The sequence below is a fragment of the Borostomias antarcticus genome (assembly GCF_949987555.1).
Source record: "Borostomias antarcticus genome assembly, chromosome: 17".
Lineage (NCBI taxonomy): Eukaryota > Metazoa > Chordata > Actinopteri > Stomiiformes > Stomiidae > Borostomias > Borostomias antarcticus.
The window spans coordinates 19,922,886-19,940,408 of NC_140250.1; the positions used below are offsets into that span (position 1 = coordinate 19,922,886).

The 17,523-nt window shown below is 45.3% G+C and overlaps 1 protein-coding gene across 1 annotated transcript; it reads left to right on the forward strand.

The window, feature by feature from the left end:
- Nucleotides 1-541: 541 nt before the first annotated feature.
- On the forward strand, nucleotides 542-16,371 carry slc15a2 (solute carrier family 15 member 2; the record flags this gene model as incomplete). Its single annotated transcript, XM_084452070.1, has 22 exons — nucleotides 542-550; nucleotides 1,369-1,456; nucleotides 1,934-2,075; nucleotides 2,177-2,269; nucleotides 3,373-3,472; nucleotides 3,657-3,747; nucleotides 4,431-4,508; nucleotides 5,268-5,350; nucleotides 5,457-5,540; nucleotides 6,101-6,190; nucleotides 7,220-7,264; nucleotides 7,815-7,847; nucleotides 8,250-8,338; nucleotides 9,691-9,772; nucleotides 9,876-9,998; nucleotides 12,269-12,442; nucleotides 12,615-12,661; nucleotides 12,947-13,054; nucleotides 13,297-13,393; nucleotides 14,633-14,770; nucleotides 15,649-15,750; nucleotides 16,110-16,371. 22 exons carry the CDS (start codon nucleotides 542-544, stop codon nucleotides 16,287-16,289), a joined length of 2,076 nt encoding a protein of 691 aa, XP_084308196.1. The 3' UTR covers nucleotides 16,290-16,371.
- Between the last annotated feature and the right edge of the window lie 1,152 nt (nucleotides 16,372-17,523).

Below are 17,523 nucleotides of genomic sequence, written 5' to 3' on the forward strand. Positions count from 1 at the left end.
TACATGTGTCAAAAGCACAACAGTGCGCGCACGCACGCACGCACGCACGCACGCACGCACGCACGCACACACGCACACACACACACACACACACACACACACACACACACACACACACACACACACACACTCGTTATAGAGTAGTGCGAGTCACCCATCAAAGGAGTTGAGGTAATGTGGTTAGCGGGCTGAAGTGACCAGGCATTCCAGGCTGCGGGTTGTGAGTTTTAAACCAAACAAAACCTCTATTGTGCATCCAAGTGAGTTCATATGCGCTTCCATGAATGTAGCCTCCAGTCTCACACTCTTCGTCGCTGACTTCGCGCTGAGAGCGATCAGCAGTTCGGGGTAACGTGGGCCTTGAAGTCACAAATTTATAGATTCGTGGTGGAATATTAACTTAAGAGCAGTGTCTTCTATAAAACCCGAGTTGCCGCACTGCCTCCAGCCCAGTGACGAGGGACGAGGGACGGCCTTGGACGCGCGACAGATCGATCGATGCGACTAGTTTACCAACAACTGAGGAGAAAACACTGACGACATGGCAAAGGTAATGCAGGGCTTCCTTTTTAAATTGAGATGGAAATGTTGAAGGTTGGAGACTTTGGGGCTGTGAATTACCTACATTGTTTTTTCATGCGGGAAAAGTTTCCAAGTTTTTGAATCCGTGCCAAAGTTAAAACGACGTGGACTTCTGGAAGACGAGGGCGTGAAACAGAAGACTAGTTTAACTGGGTCGATGTTGATCAAATGTTTACAATTGTACGATACTCATTGGATAGAGATGTTTTCATCTGAATTCCTTTTTTGGAAATGATATAAAATGTTAGGCTAGTTGACTCTGCTGCACTCCACTAGTCTGCTTATTAGGCTACTAATATTACATATTTGTCTTATCAGATCAAGTTGCATTTCAAGCTTGAATTCAATTAATTGCCATTTCAGATAATAGTTTTCGCAATCATCTATATCCAAATTAATTGATTACTTTGATTGCTTTCTTAACTCTCTTAAAACTTGATTTCTTTCTCTGAACATATGCACAATATTCCATCCAAGTGTCAGTTGAAGACCACCAAATTGATTCAGTTCCCCCGACACAGACTTCTCTTATTACTGCCTACGTGGGTCATTTACTGTACAGAAGAACGTTTTCTATTTTGTCCAATGCAATCTGCTATTAAAATGTGATAAATGAGGAAGATTTAATCATTATTGTAGGGTAAGATAGCCTCTGAGTCGGATGTTGACTACTGCAGTGCTGTAATAGGCTATTAATTTGCCTTGTTGACACTCAAAGCCTCTTATTCATCAAAAACCGAGACCCTCTAATTGTATCCATGTGGCTGTTTTTTCTCTTGCTCTCAGAAACTATGTGGGACCAACTACCCGGTCAGCATCGCGTTCGTCGTGGTGAATGAGTTCTGTGAACGCTTCTCCTACTATGGCATGAAAGGTAGGCGACCTTAAACCAACCAAAACGCAATCTGGAGCCAGATGCCCTGACTGATATGCAAACAACACCCACCGATATGCAAACAACACCCACCGATATGCAAACAACACCCACCGATATGCAAACAACACCCACCGATATGTAAACAACACCCACCGATATGTAAACAACACCCACCGATATGCAAACAACACCCACCGTGTCAAATCCTTCGATAGAGCGTAGAGAGAGTCATTCACACAGAGAGACCATTAGGACATCTCACGGGTTCACCCCCCTGACCCCTGACCCCTGACCCTCCTCCTCACATGATCTCCGCTGTCTGTCTGACCCACTTCCCCCTCTACGTCAGACACTTCTAAAACCCGCAGATCTTCTCAACTAGATACATGAAAAACACGACAATTACTGGAATCTAACTTGACCTTTAAACCTCTGCTGCTTCCCACCTGCTTGTTGTCCTGTGTCTGTGTGAAGCCGTGCTGACCCTCTACTTCATGAACTACCTGCACTGGGACCCGGACCTGTCCACCTCCATCTACCACGCCTTCTCTAGCCTCTGCTACTTCACGCCTGTGCTCGGGGCCCTCATCGCCGACTCCTGGCTGGGAAAGTTCAAGTAAGTGAACCACCGTTTCATAGCCAGCGATGTGACATGACAGTAGGGGGACAGGCCGGCTGACCCTCGGGGTTCTGGCTGACGTGTGTCTCCATGCGCAGGACCATCATCTACCTGTCCATCGTCTACGTCATCGGTCACGTGGTCAAGTCTGTGGGCGCCATCCCCATGGTGGGAGACAACACCACGCACATGTAAGTAGGCCCACACACCGATTAACCTGACGCTGACGCTAAGGTGACGCTTTCTATATTTTGGCCACGCAGTGACACATATTGCATACGGTGACGGTGACATGGCACACAACACATACATGCAACTTCATCGTCGGTGGAAATTGTTCCCTGCATTTTCCCATCCAAGCTGTCCTCCTCCAGGGGCAGCCAGGAGCAGTGGGCAGCCATCGTTCATGGCACCCGGGGGACCAAGTCCAAGTGCTCTGTCCAGGTCTTGGTCAGGGAGCGGAATGAAGAGCATCTGTTTTTCGTATTGGGTTCTTTGGGAGGAAACCCTTGCGAACACCAGGAGAATATGCACACTCTGCACAGAAAGGCCTGGAGACCTTCTTGCTGTGAGGCGACAGTACTAGGTACTAAGCCACTGTGTCGCACGTGAGCGATTTTGGGTTCAAGGACACTTCGGCACACGCCGGGAGCCGGGATCGAACCGGGGACCTTACGATCCCCAGCCGACCGCTCTACCTCCCCAGCTACATGCCGCCAAAGCGACTTACTGCATTATTGCATTTAACGTAGTAAAAGTCAGTGCACTACTACTTGCCAGAAGTCACAAGTGCATCTCCTTTCTAAAACAAGATACTAAGAGCATAATCTAGTGCTGAGGGCAAAGTGAAGAATGGCAAACTAAAAATACAATAGGTGCTTAGAAGGGAGGTAGACTTCTTGAATAGGTGAGTTTTGAACCTGCAGCGAAAGATGGGCAGCGACTCTGCTGTCCTGACGTCAGCGGGAAGTTCATTCCACCACTGTGGGGTCAGGACAGAGAAGAGCCGTGACCGTGGGGTCAGGACAGAGAAGAGCCGTGACCGTGGGGTCAGGACAGAGAAGAGCCGTGACCGTGGGGTCAGGACAGAGAAGAGCCGTGACCGTGGGGTCAGGACAGAGAAGAGCCGTGACCGTGACGATCGACCACAGGCGCCTTGGGGGCCTCCGTTCTACCATGTTTTTATACTTTACTGCACTTTATCTCCTTTAGAGCCAAACATGTTTTTGACCAACCCTGCAACATACATTCAGCATCTGTGTATGTGTGTGTGTGTGTGTGTGTGTGTTTATAGAGCGCTGTCTATGTTGGGCCTGGTCCTCATAGCTTTTGGGACAGGAGGCATCAAACCGTGTGTCGCAGCGTTTGGAGGAGACCAGTTTGACGAGGAGCATGTAAGAGATCACAACAACCCTATGTGACAAAATACGACTCATAACACAAGGAACACACACTCTCACTCCTGTCACTTCCTGTTTTGATATTTCCGATGAGTCATTGGAATGGAAAGTCCATTCAAGTATGTAAGAATGTTACCTTCAACACACAATGTTAACCCACTGTTCTTCTCTCTCACAGGTGAGTGAAAGGAGGAAGTTCTTCTCTATTTTCTACTTGTCCATAAATGCTGGAAGCCTCTTATCTACGGTCATCACACCTTTGCTGAGAGGTCAGTCAACAAAGAGTTAAAACATCCCACTGAGATCCATCACCAGTCTGCCCCAAAATCAATAAATCAACCCCAGATCGATCACCAGTCTGCCCCAAAATCAATAAATCAATCCCTGATCCATCACCAGTCTTCCCCAAAATCAATAAATCAATCCCTGATCGATCACCAGTCTGCCCCAAAATCAATCCCAGATCAATCACCAGTCTGCCCCAAAATCAATCCCAGATCGATCACCAGTCTGCTCCAAAATCAATCCCAGATCGATCACCAGTCTGCCCCAAAATCAATCCCAGATCGATCACCAGTCTGCCCCAAAATCAATCCCAGATCAATCACCAGTCTGCCCCAAAATCAATCCCAGATCGATCACCAGTCTGCCCCAAAATCAATAAATCAATCCGAGATCGATCACCAGTCTGCCCCAAAATCAATCCCAGATCCATCACTGATCTGCCCCAAAATCAATCCCAGATCCATCACTGATCTGCCCCAAGAGCAGCAGGACATTCCTGTTTACGCATGACAAATGGTCACATTAGGTTCACATTAGGTTCACAGCTCTACCTCATGTCAAGTGTCTTGTTCCAAAACAACATTTGTTTGTGCAGCTGTTTGAACAGCAAAGATGCGATGTGTGTGTGATATTACAGCAGAGATGCAATGTGTGTGTGATATTACAGCGGATGTGCAGTGCTTCGGTGGAGATTGCTACGCTCTTGCCTTTGGAGTGCCGGCTGCTTTGATGATCGTTGCTCTGGGTGAGTTTGTTTTTCCGCTTAAATCATGTTACTCTCAGCTGAGGACAATCTCCTATCTCTGCAGATGCTTTTAATCTAGGCAGGATTAACCCATTCAGCGCAGGCCTTGTGTTACTGACTTGTGTGCACAGGGATGTTAAATGTAGCCACCGCCACGGCTCACAGACGGTGAAGTTGGAAAACATGGTGTGTTTGGACTGTGCATGCTCCAGCCCAGCGCACCCACTGGACTGTGAATCCCGAGTGGATCAACAGCAGAGTGTTTCAGAGCCAGTCAGCAGAAATGAGTGGCTGGCAGGATGGAGCCATGCTAATCAAAACATCCCCAGGCAAACAAACTTTAGAGCTAGTATTGGCTTCTTTAACCGGCTATGATGTTGATTGACTTCTGAAGTAATGTCTTTGACACAGTAATGCAAATAAAACAGAGTTGCATTGTCTATGCAAACATGCTGTGAGTGAGACAGTTTTGCTTTGAGGCTAAACAAATGGCCTCGCATTCAGAGAACAGAACTCTTCCACACTCAACTGTTATCTGTCTGTATATGAGGAGTATGTAAATCCTGTTCACTCTTAACATGTATTTGATGACCAGTAGATTGCAGTTATGGCCATTTGTTAGCAAGCCGGCAGATGGAATAATACTAGCTCTCTTAAAACTGTACCTCCAGAGTGAACTGAGTGTTTAGATAAGGCTTTGATCACCACCTTGCCTTCCTTGGATCTGCTCACTCTTCTCTATGTTGTGCTTGCATGCAGTTGTCTTCATCTCTGGAAGTAGTCTGTACAAGAAGAACCCCCCTGAGGGGAATGTCTTGCTCAATGTGTGTAAGTGTATCGGGGTAAGTCTGGTTCCTCCCTGGTCAGCCTTAGCATACATATGTCCCACAGAGAGATGGGGGGGTCTGGGTTAACCAGGAATTCTTCTGCCCTCCTCCCATTTGGCAGTTTGCTATCAAGAACCGCTGGAGGAGCAGCAAGTACGATGCCAAGAGGAAGCACTGGCTGGACTGGGCTGAGGAGAAGTACTCGGTACGATGTTTACATGCAGCCATGGATGTCGTAAATGGGGGGCAGAGAAGGGGGCCCCAGCTTGGATGGCGCCCAGAGAAGTCGGGATGAATAGGGCTTTCATGGCACAAGGCAATGTATGTGTCATTAGAACAATAGTTCTTATAGTATCTGTGTTGAGATAAATACGTACCTGAAACAGAGGATTTGGGACGTGAGCGAGACATTAGTAGCCTGATACAGTCGGTATCAGAGCAGTAATAACATTAGCAACTAGCATTGATAAGCACCCTTCCCACTACAGCCAATGAGGTCACTACAACAGACCACAGCCAGAGCCCTCCAGGGTTTGCTCATTTTAATGCCATTAAATTTACAAATTTAAATGAATTTGACTCCCTTCTCATCTTGTAGCTTGAGCTGAGAGATAGTTTTAGAAATTTGGAAATCAGGCTGGCTTAGATAACATTTTTAGAACAACCTTTTTATTATTCCATAGGCGTGATCTTATCTGTCTTAGCTGGCGAGCTTGCTAACAAAATGTCTTTCCTCATGCTGTCTTCTCTTCTGTCACCATGCAGAATCGTCTGATCCAGGAGATCAAGATGACCTTGAGGGTTCTGGTTCTCTACATACCCCTGCCAATGTTCTGGGCACTCTTCGACCAGCAGGTGAGGATGGTTCTGTTCTAACCAGAACTGAAACGTTCTAACTAGAACTGTTCTAACTAGTAATAACGCTGCTAGTCAGCCAGAAGCCCCTTTCGGAACTGCGTTACTATCTGGCTGGTTTATGTTTCCTTTATATGGCTCCCTTATATTTCCATTAGCGAGATTGCTTTGTTTAGATCAGTCCTCCTTATCTGCAAAGCCAAATTCCTCAATAAAGTGTTGCAGAGAAATGTCAAAGGTACTCACAGACGGGTTCTGTAAAAAAAATACAAAAATAAACAGTAGTGGCTGATCTCGAGCGAAGAATGATAGACAGTACTCGCTATCGGCCACTGCTGGGTTTTTAGTTTTTTAGTTAAAAATTAAACATTTATCAGCAACGCAGAGTTGCTAATAAGCCCCGGCGTGGAAGACACAACCCTCCAGCGTCTGGGAGAACCTTTAACATTCCTCTGCGACACTTTATGAAGGAGTTTTGCTTTGTAGATGAGGCAGACTGACTTAAACAGGGCGATCTCGCTAATGGAAACATAAGGGACTGCGTATACCAGCCAATAGTAACGCAGTCCCTAAAGGGGCTAGTCAGCCAGATACCTATCCAGTGTTTCAGGAGTAGAGGGGCGTGTAATGCTGCTGGACAAGTTTTCGCTTCAGTGCCCGAGGTGTGATTGGTGGATTCCTCAAGTTCACCTCTGGTAAACCTTTAAACGTTCCTCCCCTCATCCAGCCCATCTCATCAAGATAAAACTCCAAACCCACTCTCCCTAATCCTACACTTCCACACCACTGTCCTCCAATAAAAGGGGACATTAAAACTAACAAGGAGAACAAAAGCCAGCCACCCTTTTCTAAATAAAGGGAATGTGAATCATTAGCCAACACCGCTTGGTTGTCCAGCAGGCCTGATGAGAAGCCAAGCACCTGTTGAATGAATACGGGCTGATTGTGAAGTGCTATGAAGTGCTCTAAAGGACACTGGGCGGTCCAGTCAGAGAGTTATGTGTAACGGCCATCTGTGCTCTTTACCAGGGTTCCCGCTGGACACTCCAAACCACCAGGATGAACATGGTCTTTGTAAGTTTTCTGTTTTTATCTATAGAGAAGCAAACCCATGTTTTTATCTATAGAGATGCAAACCCATGTTTTTATCTATAAAGAAGCAAACCCATGTTTTTATCTATAGAGATGCAAACCCATGTTTTTATCTATAGAGATGCAAACCCATGTTTTTATCTATAGAGATGCAAACCCATGTTTTTATCTATAGAGATGCGAACCCATGTCCATTTATAGCAGTGATATAAACACTGATAGGAAAGTATTCTATCATCACTACCCATCAGTGAATGATGGGGTTACGTGGAAATGACACCTCAGACAATGTGTCCTAAGAGCCTCTCCCTTAGTAATAATGACAAAGTGCGTTTCCACAACAGCTTCTTCCTCCCAAGACGTTTGTTAACTGTCTTTTTTATTTTACGTTGTGCTTTTGCACATTTGCAACTCTACTGTACGTCGGCTAGAACAGCCCTCTACATGTGTTCAGGGTGTTTCACTCTTAGTGAACCAGGAGTCTGAGTCAGTATCTGAAGAGTTGAAATGAACCGTCTGTTCTTCACAGGGGGGATCGTTAATCCTGAAGCCTGATCAAATGCAGGTACCTCCTTCTCTCTCTCTCTCTCTCTCCCTCTCTCTCTCTCCCTCCTTCTCTCTCTCTCTCCCTCCCTCTCTCTCTCCCTGGTCTTCACAATAATGATGAAACCAGTTGAATTATCTTTCTGAAAACATATTGTGACACTGGTCTGATGGTTGGACTGGTTGATATATCACAACAATGTTGTCACGTTCTCATCAGAGTCCCAAACCCTTTTATAACAGACATGATGAGATGGTATCTCACCTTTATCTCTTTACAGGCAACATTGAGAAAGAGCATTTAGACGTTTATACGTGTTTTATAAGTGTGCAGCAACAACCTTTATGATTTTATGATGTTTTCATGACTTTTTTATAGAGTCATTCAAGGGTGTGTTTGTCCCACGTCCTCCCTGTTCTCTAGATGTTAAACGCTCTTCTCATCATCCTCTTCATCCCGATCTTCGACTTCATCATCTACCCTCTCGTAGGCTTCTGTAGAATCAACCTCACGTGAGTGCACACCTGCTCTGAACGCCTGAACACACATCTGAACACAAACAGACTCGTTGGTTTTTCTGTGGATGCTAGCGCTTGCCATAACAGACCTCGTTTTTTTTTTATTTTTTATAGAGAAACATTTCTAGGAAAAGTTTGATAACAATCATGTGATGTCACAAAGCCACGCCCTGTCCCACTTTGTCAGAAGTCATGCGGTGAGGTTCTTGACGTAAGATAATAAAAACAGAATTGCAGTATATTCTGTGGTGTGTGAACCTCATACATTCCACATAGTCATCACATAGTCATAACAGAATATACTTGTGTGACTTCAGATATTGAGATATAACTTGCATGGAATGCATGATAAGAGATATCAACAACGATCTCACTGCTCATCTGCTCCTCCTTTGTGAAGCAACTTAATTTACATGAATCATTATGAGAATCCAGATAAGGGACATAGTTGATGGATTAGGAGCCCACGTGTGTGTGTGTGTGTGTGTGTGTGTGTGTGTGTGTGTGTGTGTGTGCGTGCGTGCGCGCGTGAGTGCGGGCTTGCACGCATGTGTATGAGAGAGAGAGAGAGAGAGAGAGAGAGAGTTTGTGTGTGTGTGTCTGTGTGTGAGAGAGATAGAGAGTTTGTGTGTGTGTGTCTGTGTGAGAGACAGAGAGAGAGAGAGAGAGAGAGAGAAAGAAAAAAAGTGTGTGTGTGTATGTGGTGCATGCCTGTTTGAGAGAGTCAGAGAGAGCGATGGAGAGAGAGTGTGTGTGTCTGTGAGAGAGAAAGAGAAAAAGTGTGTGCTCGTGTGTGGTCATGCATGCGTGTTTAAAAGAGAGAGAATGTGTCTTGTGTGTGTGTGAGTGTCTGTGTGTGTGGTGTGTTACGACCGGCATATGTCGCAACACAATGAGTGAGACCAACGCAAAGTTAAATGCAATAATAAGAATTTATTAACCAAAGTTACAAATAAAGTAAGTGCTCAAAAAGATAAACACAACAGAAATAAGTAGGCTGGCATTGAAACACCAACAAAATGAGTGAGTGAGTGAGAGAGAGAGAGAGAGAGAGAGAGAGAGAGAGGGAGAGAGAGAGAGAGAGAGAGAGAGAGCCAAAGGGCTGTGATCAGCTGCTTTATATAGGGCGGGGTGGCAGGTCTCCCCTATTAAGGTCAGGGGGAGAAGCCCACAGGTGCTTCTGGTCACCCAATTACTCTCAGGCCGGACCTAGCCTGAAAGTAAAGTTAGTGAAGCAACATACTGTACATGAAGCATAAATAATATTATAATAATAAAGCATACTGACATGTAACAGGTGTTAGAGAGTGCCAGAGTGTCTGATGCTGCTCCTGTCTCCTCTCCAGACCCCTGAAGAAGATGGCCGCCGGTATGATCATTGCAGCGCTGGCCTTCTGCGCCGCCGCAGTGGTGGAGTTGAACATCACGGTAAGTCTCTACATCCCAGAGACGCATGGACCAAGACTTACAAGACCATAACGCTCCAAAATACAAGGTTTACAAATGTGGTTCCCCTCTCTGACCCCGACAGAAGAGTGTGGTGGAGCCGGCGCCTCCGGGAGCGTGTCTCCTGCAGGTCTATAACCTGGCAAAGGTGGAAGTCAGGCTGAACGTCCCAGGAAGTAGCCAGCTCCAATCCATTGCGCCGTATGAGGTAAACAGTCTGTAGAAATGTAGATGTCAATTACGAGTGTATCAATCAATCAATCAATCAATCAATCAAAGCTTTATTTGTATAGCGCATTTCATACCCAGAGGCAACACAATGTGCTTTACAGAGAACAAGGGAGGTGGGCATACGACCCACTCTCTACATATTCCAGAGGGAAGCAAAAAAACAGTAATCACCCGGGGGCCAGATAAGTGAGCTGTAAAAATTCTTCCCTGATCCCTCTCAACAAGGCAATCGAGCTCCTGGAGTATGTTTGTCTACCGGCTAAGAACATTTATAAAGCAATACATTACATAAAATTACATTTCAGAGTAAGAGAGGCTAAAAAAGCATCATAGGAGATACATGGTGAATACTGGTGTGTGTTTGCTATGGCCCAGGCCTAAAGCCGGAAGTGGGCTGGTGTGTGTCTGTGTGCAGGTTCAGAGGTGGGGTAAACAGGTCCTGCACGGGGCTCCTGTAGACTTTGTAACACTTTGACGATGTGTGCTGATTACCTCCGCCCCAGCGACAGCGCAGGGCGAGAGGTAATGTTTCCGGTGGTGTGTCTGCATGCATGCGTGTGTTTGTGCGTGCGTGCGTGCGTTTGTCTGTTAGCAGAGTTAAGCATTATCAAAGAAATGTAATCCCTTCAACTCTCCACTAGGGGGAGCCAGAGTTGATAATATGCAATTTCATGCAAAAAAGTTTAAAAGGCACGCATCCAAAAGTGATGATCTCTAGGTGCTAGAACTACTGCTACTAGAACAGAAGACAGAATCCACACATGTGCTCCCATGAACATTGATTCCCACCTCAGACTGAAGAAGGGCTTGTGTCCGACACGTCACCCTGAGGTGGGAATCAATGTTCCTGGGAGCATATCTAGTGTGTGGACTCAGTCTTCCATTCTCATTATGCAATTTCATGTAATCCATTGAAGTCTCCACCAGGGGGAGCTAAAGATGCTATTCTATTTGATGAGTGTTGATTCAGCGAAACAGCAGGTGTTTTGTGGAGTCCAGAAACTAGTTATGTGACAGTGGAAGATTCCCAGAGGAGGATGTTCTTATAGGAAATTTGCATAAGAAACCGGTCCTAACCGGTTTGGAAGTCTCGACTCCTGACTGTGTTGTGTTTATATTTATATAACACTCTGTCTGTTGCATTGCTACTGTACCAACCAATCTAGACCGGATATCTTTAACGTGGATTTTGTAATTGGATAAGATATTAAGATAGGTAGGGATTGTTACTTACATAATTTCCAAGAAGATTCTGGCATTCACCAATGTTCTCACATGTGGGAACTAAGAACAGAATCTACGAACTCGGAGCAGTCTTAAGGCCGTTTCAGACGAGGAGCAATATCCGCGCATTGTAATTCATTTTCAATGAGAGAGGCGAGCGGACAATAGACTGTTCGATATTTAGGTGTGTGTGTGTGGGGGGGGGCATATCCCCCAACCGGGGGGAATTTTGATCCATCATTTAAAAAAAAAAAAATCAACTGCCCTCCCTGACATTTATACTATTTTCTCTCTGCCCTCCCCCCCCCCCCCTGTGTCTGTAAATAAAACGAACTGCCCTCCCCCCACCCACAAGTTCAACCTTTTTAAATTTTATACAAAACTTTTATATTAACTAGCATAGCCAGTATTTCCTGTTTTTCGCTTGGGGGGGTCAGGTAATAATAATAATAATAATAATAATAATAATAATAATAATAATAATAATAATAATAATAATAATAATAATACATTATATTTGTAATGCACTTAACATTTGAAACCAAATCTCAGTGCTAAAAATATGAAAGAAAACGTTATATGCCCTCTCCCCATCTCAAAATAAAATACTTTTCCCTCCCCAGCACTGAAAAAAAAAAATCCCCATTGAGATCACTGGACCAGGATTACACACAAACTATCTGACTGCTTCTCATGAACCTCGGTGAAGGGGTGCATCATGGGACAATTTAGAACCCATTCAGTTTTGGCACAGAGCCACGAAATGCATTCAGAGGCAGAGGCCTGTTCTCCCTGAGAATCATTTCCAGTTGGTCAATGATACATGTGTAGGTGAAGAGAGGTCAGTTCTAGGGAAACTCACCCCAGTCTGTTTATGTGCTGCCTGTACTGACCTGTTATCTTCCAAACCCTCTAGCCAGCTTATCTAGCTGGATATCATCATGATAAGGCATATGCTAACACAAGTTGTGTGTGTGTGTGTGTGTGTGTGTGTGTTTTTGTGTGTGCGTGCGTGTGTGTCAGGACCCGGCAGGATACCAGAAGCTTTCCCTGGGGGGTCACAATAACAGTCTCACTATGGAGGTCTTCAACGCGGTCAACGACAGCAAGTATAATTGTACCCAGATGTTCAGTGAGCAGAAAGCCTACAGCCTCGTCCTCCTGCACACAGAACCTTCTGGAATCCAATGCAAACTAGTGAGTCTGCAGCTTTGACACCTTAACTTCAGTTATTGAACAGCCAGGTCATAATTCACACTACTGCTGGAACACACACACTGAGCACTATGCTGGAACATTTGGCATTCTGGGTCTGTTTTTATTCAAATTTGTACCCATTAATTAACTAATGTAATTAATCTGAATTTAGGTGACTGACCGCATTGAGAAAGATGAAAATGGAGAAGCCTATTTGAGGTAAACATGTTTCTTGCTTTTATCCAGTGACTTACTGTATCGTCCTAGGCAGGTGTAACTCACTGTACACCCTCTGTCATTGTCAGTAAAACCTTTAATAAGAGCCTGTGCCACCAAGTAAGACGACAAGTTGAGTGTGTGTTTATCCTCTGAGTGTGACGGCTTGTACAAGGCAGACATGCATCCCATCAGTCTGTCATCATTGAAATGAGTATAGTGAGTCAGCAGCGTTGAGGTGGCTGGTGTTGAATATTAACACACACCATGGCCTCTCGTCTCTAACAGGTTCATCAACACACGGACGGAGGCTGTCAACCTAACAGTGGGACACGTGGACTTCCACTTACCTGCTGGCTACAGCATATCCCCCAACCGGGTTCTGTCAAGAGGAGAGTGAGTAGGACTCATTTTTGTTGTGCATATTTGTGATGATCCATCCATCCATCCATCCATCTTAGGGCTTAGAGACACTATCCATTTACTCATAATGTTCTGCCACCATGCTCTCAAATATCCCTCCCCACCCCTTCACCTTCCGTTCCTCTCTTCTTCTCCCTTCCCCTTTCTCTCCATCCCTCTCTTTCCCTCTCCCCTCTTTCTCTCTCTCCCCCCCCCGCTCCTCTCTCTTTCTGCAGGTATCCCAATGTCGTGGTTAAGTCTGACTCCCAGGAGTTCACCATCAACTTGGGCCTGCTGGACTTCGGCGCCTCGTACACCGTCGTTCTCAAAGACGTAAGTTACGGGTTTAACCTGAACCTCCTGTTAACCACAAGACTTGTCAGCCTGTCGCACGTAAACCAGGCCAGCTATCGCCTAACCTGCAGAACAGGGTATCCCCAGAGAGACTGGTCACTCACACAGGCATGCCTCTCCAACCCTCCTCTGGTGCACTGAAGCCTGTTACCCCTGGGCAGGTCACTCTTGAAAAAAGATGCAAATCTCAATGAGCCTGTATGAATAAGGCATAAATACATGAATGAAACGCTGATGGTGGCTCTTACGGGAAAGGATGTGTGGTGTTGTTTTTGTGTTTGTTTTTCCTTCCTGTCTCCCCCTGGTGTTGGCCAGCGGTGGTGCATGTGGTTCCTGGTCCCGCCTTGTCCTCTCCTGTCAATCATCGTTGCCCTCAGTGTGTGCAGTCCTTGTGTCCCTCATTAATTTCCCACCTGTGTTCAATTATCTACCGTCCTTGTTGTCCAATCATGTGTCTCCCTGTCTCCTATAAGAGTGTCCAGTGTTCTGTGTAGGAGGAGGGGGAGGTTATGTTTGTTTGTTTCTGCCTGTAACTTTTGGTTTGTTTTACCTAGTTTGATTGTTGGTTCGTGCCCCCCTAGTCTTTTGTCGTCTTGGCCAAGGGAGCAGGGCTAGGTAAGACACCCTGGGGTCTACATGTTGCACCATGTAGGTAACCACTGTCTATAGGCCTACACATTAGGTAAGACGCGTGCGGTGCCCTTGTTGTAGCAGGTAGGTTAGGTTCTGGGAAGGTCTAGTTAGTGAGTGTGTGTGGAGTAGGTAGGTTAGGTTGTGGGCAGGTCTATTTAGTTAGAGTGTGTGTGGAGTAGGTAGGCTAGAAAGGGTAGGGAAGTTTAGGGCTGTGTTTGTGGTGTGGCACCGCCGCATGGTCTTTCTCCCTGCCCCCCTCTCCTACCCTTTGTTAGCGTCCGGAGGAGTGTTATGTTGTTTATTTTCTTCCCCCTTGTCTGGTCCATTGCGTGTTGTATACTCATGAGTTTTGTGTGGAAATGCATCCTTTTTTTATGACGGAAGGTACATTGGATTTGGACATTGGATTGTTTTGAATGCCCCACACCCAGAGTATCGTGTTGCGTTCCATCTACCAGCTGTGTGTTATACACAGACTATGTTCTTATTCACCATACCCCTTTGGTAATAACATCGTAATAAGAATGTAACAGTGGCAGTGTGTGAAACCAGTGTACAATACTCCCTCCTTCTCCCCGTCTCCAGACCGCCAATGACATCGTGAAGATGGAGGACGTCCAGGCTAACGACGTCCCCATCGGCTGGCAGATCCCCCAGTACGTCCTCATCACTGCTGGAGAGGTCATGTTCTCCATCACAGGGCTGGAGTTCTCCTACTCACAGGTCAGCGGGCTTCGGCTGTGATTCATGTCTGTGTTTCTTGTAGGAATACACACAGCGTCAAATAAGAGAGACCCACGGTAGGTTTGAAAAGCTCCCCCATGTTAATAAAGGATAAACAAATGACCAGACGACGGAAACTGAGTGTGGTGGTTGATCATTATACCCCAGGGTTGTGTGATCATTATACCCCAGGGTTGTGTGATTAAACCCCAGGGTTGTGTGATCATTATACCCCAGGGTTGTGTGATCATTATACCCCAGGGTTGTGTGATCATTATACCCCAGGGTTGTGGGATCATTAAACCCCAGGGTTGTGGGATCATTATACCCCAGGGTTGTGTGATCATTATACCCCAGGGTTGTGTGATTAAACCCCAGGGTTGTGTGATCATTATACCCCAGGGTTGTGTGATCATTATACCCCAGGGTTGTGTGATCATTATACCCCAGGGTTGTGTGATCATTATACCCCAGGGTTGTGTGATCATTATACCCCAGGGTTGTGTGATCATTAAACCCCAGGGTTGTGTGATCATTATACCCCAGGGTTGTGTGATCATTATACCCCAGGGTTGTGTGATCATTAAACCCCAGGGTTGTGGGATCATTATACCCCAGGGTTGTGGGATCATTATACCCCAGGGTTGTGGGATCATTATACCCCAGGGTTGTGTGATCATTATACCCCAGGGTTGTGTGACGTCTGCATCCCAAATGTGTGTTTGGGACTGGTCCTCCGCTCCGAGTGCACGGCTGTGTTCGTGGTCCTGTAGCTGGCCCAGTGTCAAACCTGGACCTATAACAGGAAGTTCCAGTCCCAAAGGTTCAGTTTGTTTGTCCAAAGTAACAAATGAGAATAAAAGTGTTTGTGCCTCCAGGCTCCCGCCAGTATGAAGTCAGTCCTGCAGGCGGGCTGGCTGATGACGGTGGCGTTCGGGAACATTATCGTGCCGGTCGTGGCGGCGGGGGGCCTGGTTCAGGTGGGTCATTTGAAAAGGACATTGAGACAGTTCCTATATTGCTTGCTGTTATACTGGGCCATTTCAGTCTCTCTCTCTCTTTCTATATATATATATATATATATATATATAATTAGTACACATTGAATAACAAAATCTTCAATGCAACAATTTGCTGCAAAGGTGAAAGATGAACAATGGCATGTGGTGTGTATGGGGAGGTGGTGTGTGTGTAGGTAGTAGTGGTTCTGGTGTGTGTGTGTGGGCAGTAGTGGTGCTGGGAAGGTGAGCGGACCCCTGGTTCTTGTGGACCTTTTCCAGTCTGGTGGAGGGTAACCTTGGTTATGTTATTATGGTTGGTTCTTATCCCTGTGTTCCAGTGGATGGAGTTCCTGCTGTTTGCTGGTCTGCTGGTGGCGGTGTGCATCATCTTCTCCATCATGGCGTACTTCTACACCTACGCAGACCCGGACCATCTGTTCCATAATGACGACTTCAAAAAGATCAATGACCCAGACAGTATTCATTACAACAGTTTAGAACAAAGCACCAAGATGTAGCATGGTGACTGCTTGGTGTCAGTCTAATGTAGTATTTACTTAAGAGAAAGTGATTATGGGAAAACTTTTATGTATTTTATAAATCAAGAGTATTGCGATGTGGCAGCTGGTATACCTTCCATGCTGAGTCTTAAATTAGCTTATCAGTTGCATTATGTTTGTGTGTGTGTGTGTGTGTCCTTGCATAACAACCCACAGCTAACACTCCAGCGAATACAGCCTTAAATTAACAACCGAATCAGTTCCAAGTGTAGTTTTGAAGTCTGGAATAATGCAGAATTTTACTCATAAAAATGACCCTAGTGTACTTATCCTCAATTTCTGAACGAGGCACAAACTCTAGTCAAATGTTGCTAAACGTTTTTGTTTGTAAAGCACCTGTTACCGCAAGCACTTGAAGTTAACAGGCTACATAAATCAAACCTCTTCAAAAAAGCTCGATCCGCGATGCGTCGGAGGTCTATAAACTTAACTCTGAAGAACCACAAACCGTCAGGGAAAAGTGCTGCTCATCACTGAGTATCGGTATACATCCGGCATATATTCATTGTGAGAAACTGTAAATAAATGATGTACATGTCTCTTCTTTAATGGGAATTATTCTGATGGTTTCATGCCAGGAATCGTGAAGTACAAGTACTGTAAAAAGACCATGAAAAATGGAGGAAGACACACACACTGATAAGAACAGAGGGAATAAACACAGAGGTTTAAGGATGCAACATTATTCTGTATTCTTAAATCATGCTCTACAAAAGATACAGTGCTAGCATTAACTGTTCTCTGTTCTGTTTTGTTGTTTCACTATGGTAGCACTTTATCTTTTTTATAGCATCATGAATTAAGAATACAGAACATTTTTACATCCTTTAACCTCCGTGTGGATATTCCCTTCCATTTGTTCTGATCAGTGAGCGAGTCTTCCTCCATTTTTCATTGTTACATTTTTAAGGTTCATGCACCTGATGAAAGATACCATAAGGACACTTCCACAAGAGCGCTTACAATTTAGTCATCTCTGTAAAAAGCCCAAACATGTATTAAGAGTCATGCTTGCGGTTTTAGAAAGCAAAGCACTCTTAGTGGAATATGCATGTTTATTTTTTTTTGTTCGTAGTTAAGAAAGGAAGGGCTTCCATCTATTATGAATTAAATATGCATTACAGACAGTTGAGTACCAGGGAGGGAGACATTTCATCCATCACTCTTTAGACAGTTCACAGCTCATTCATCA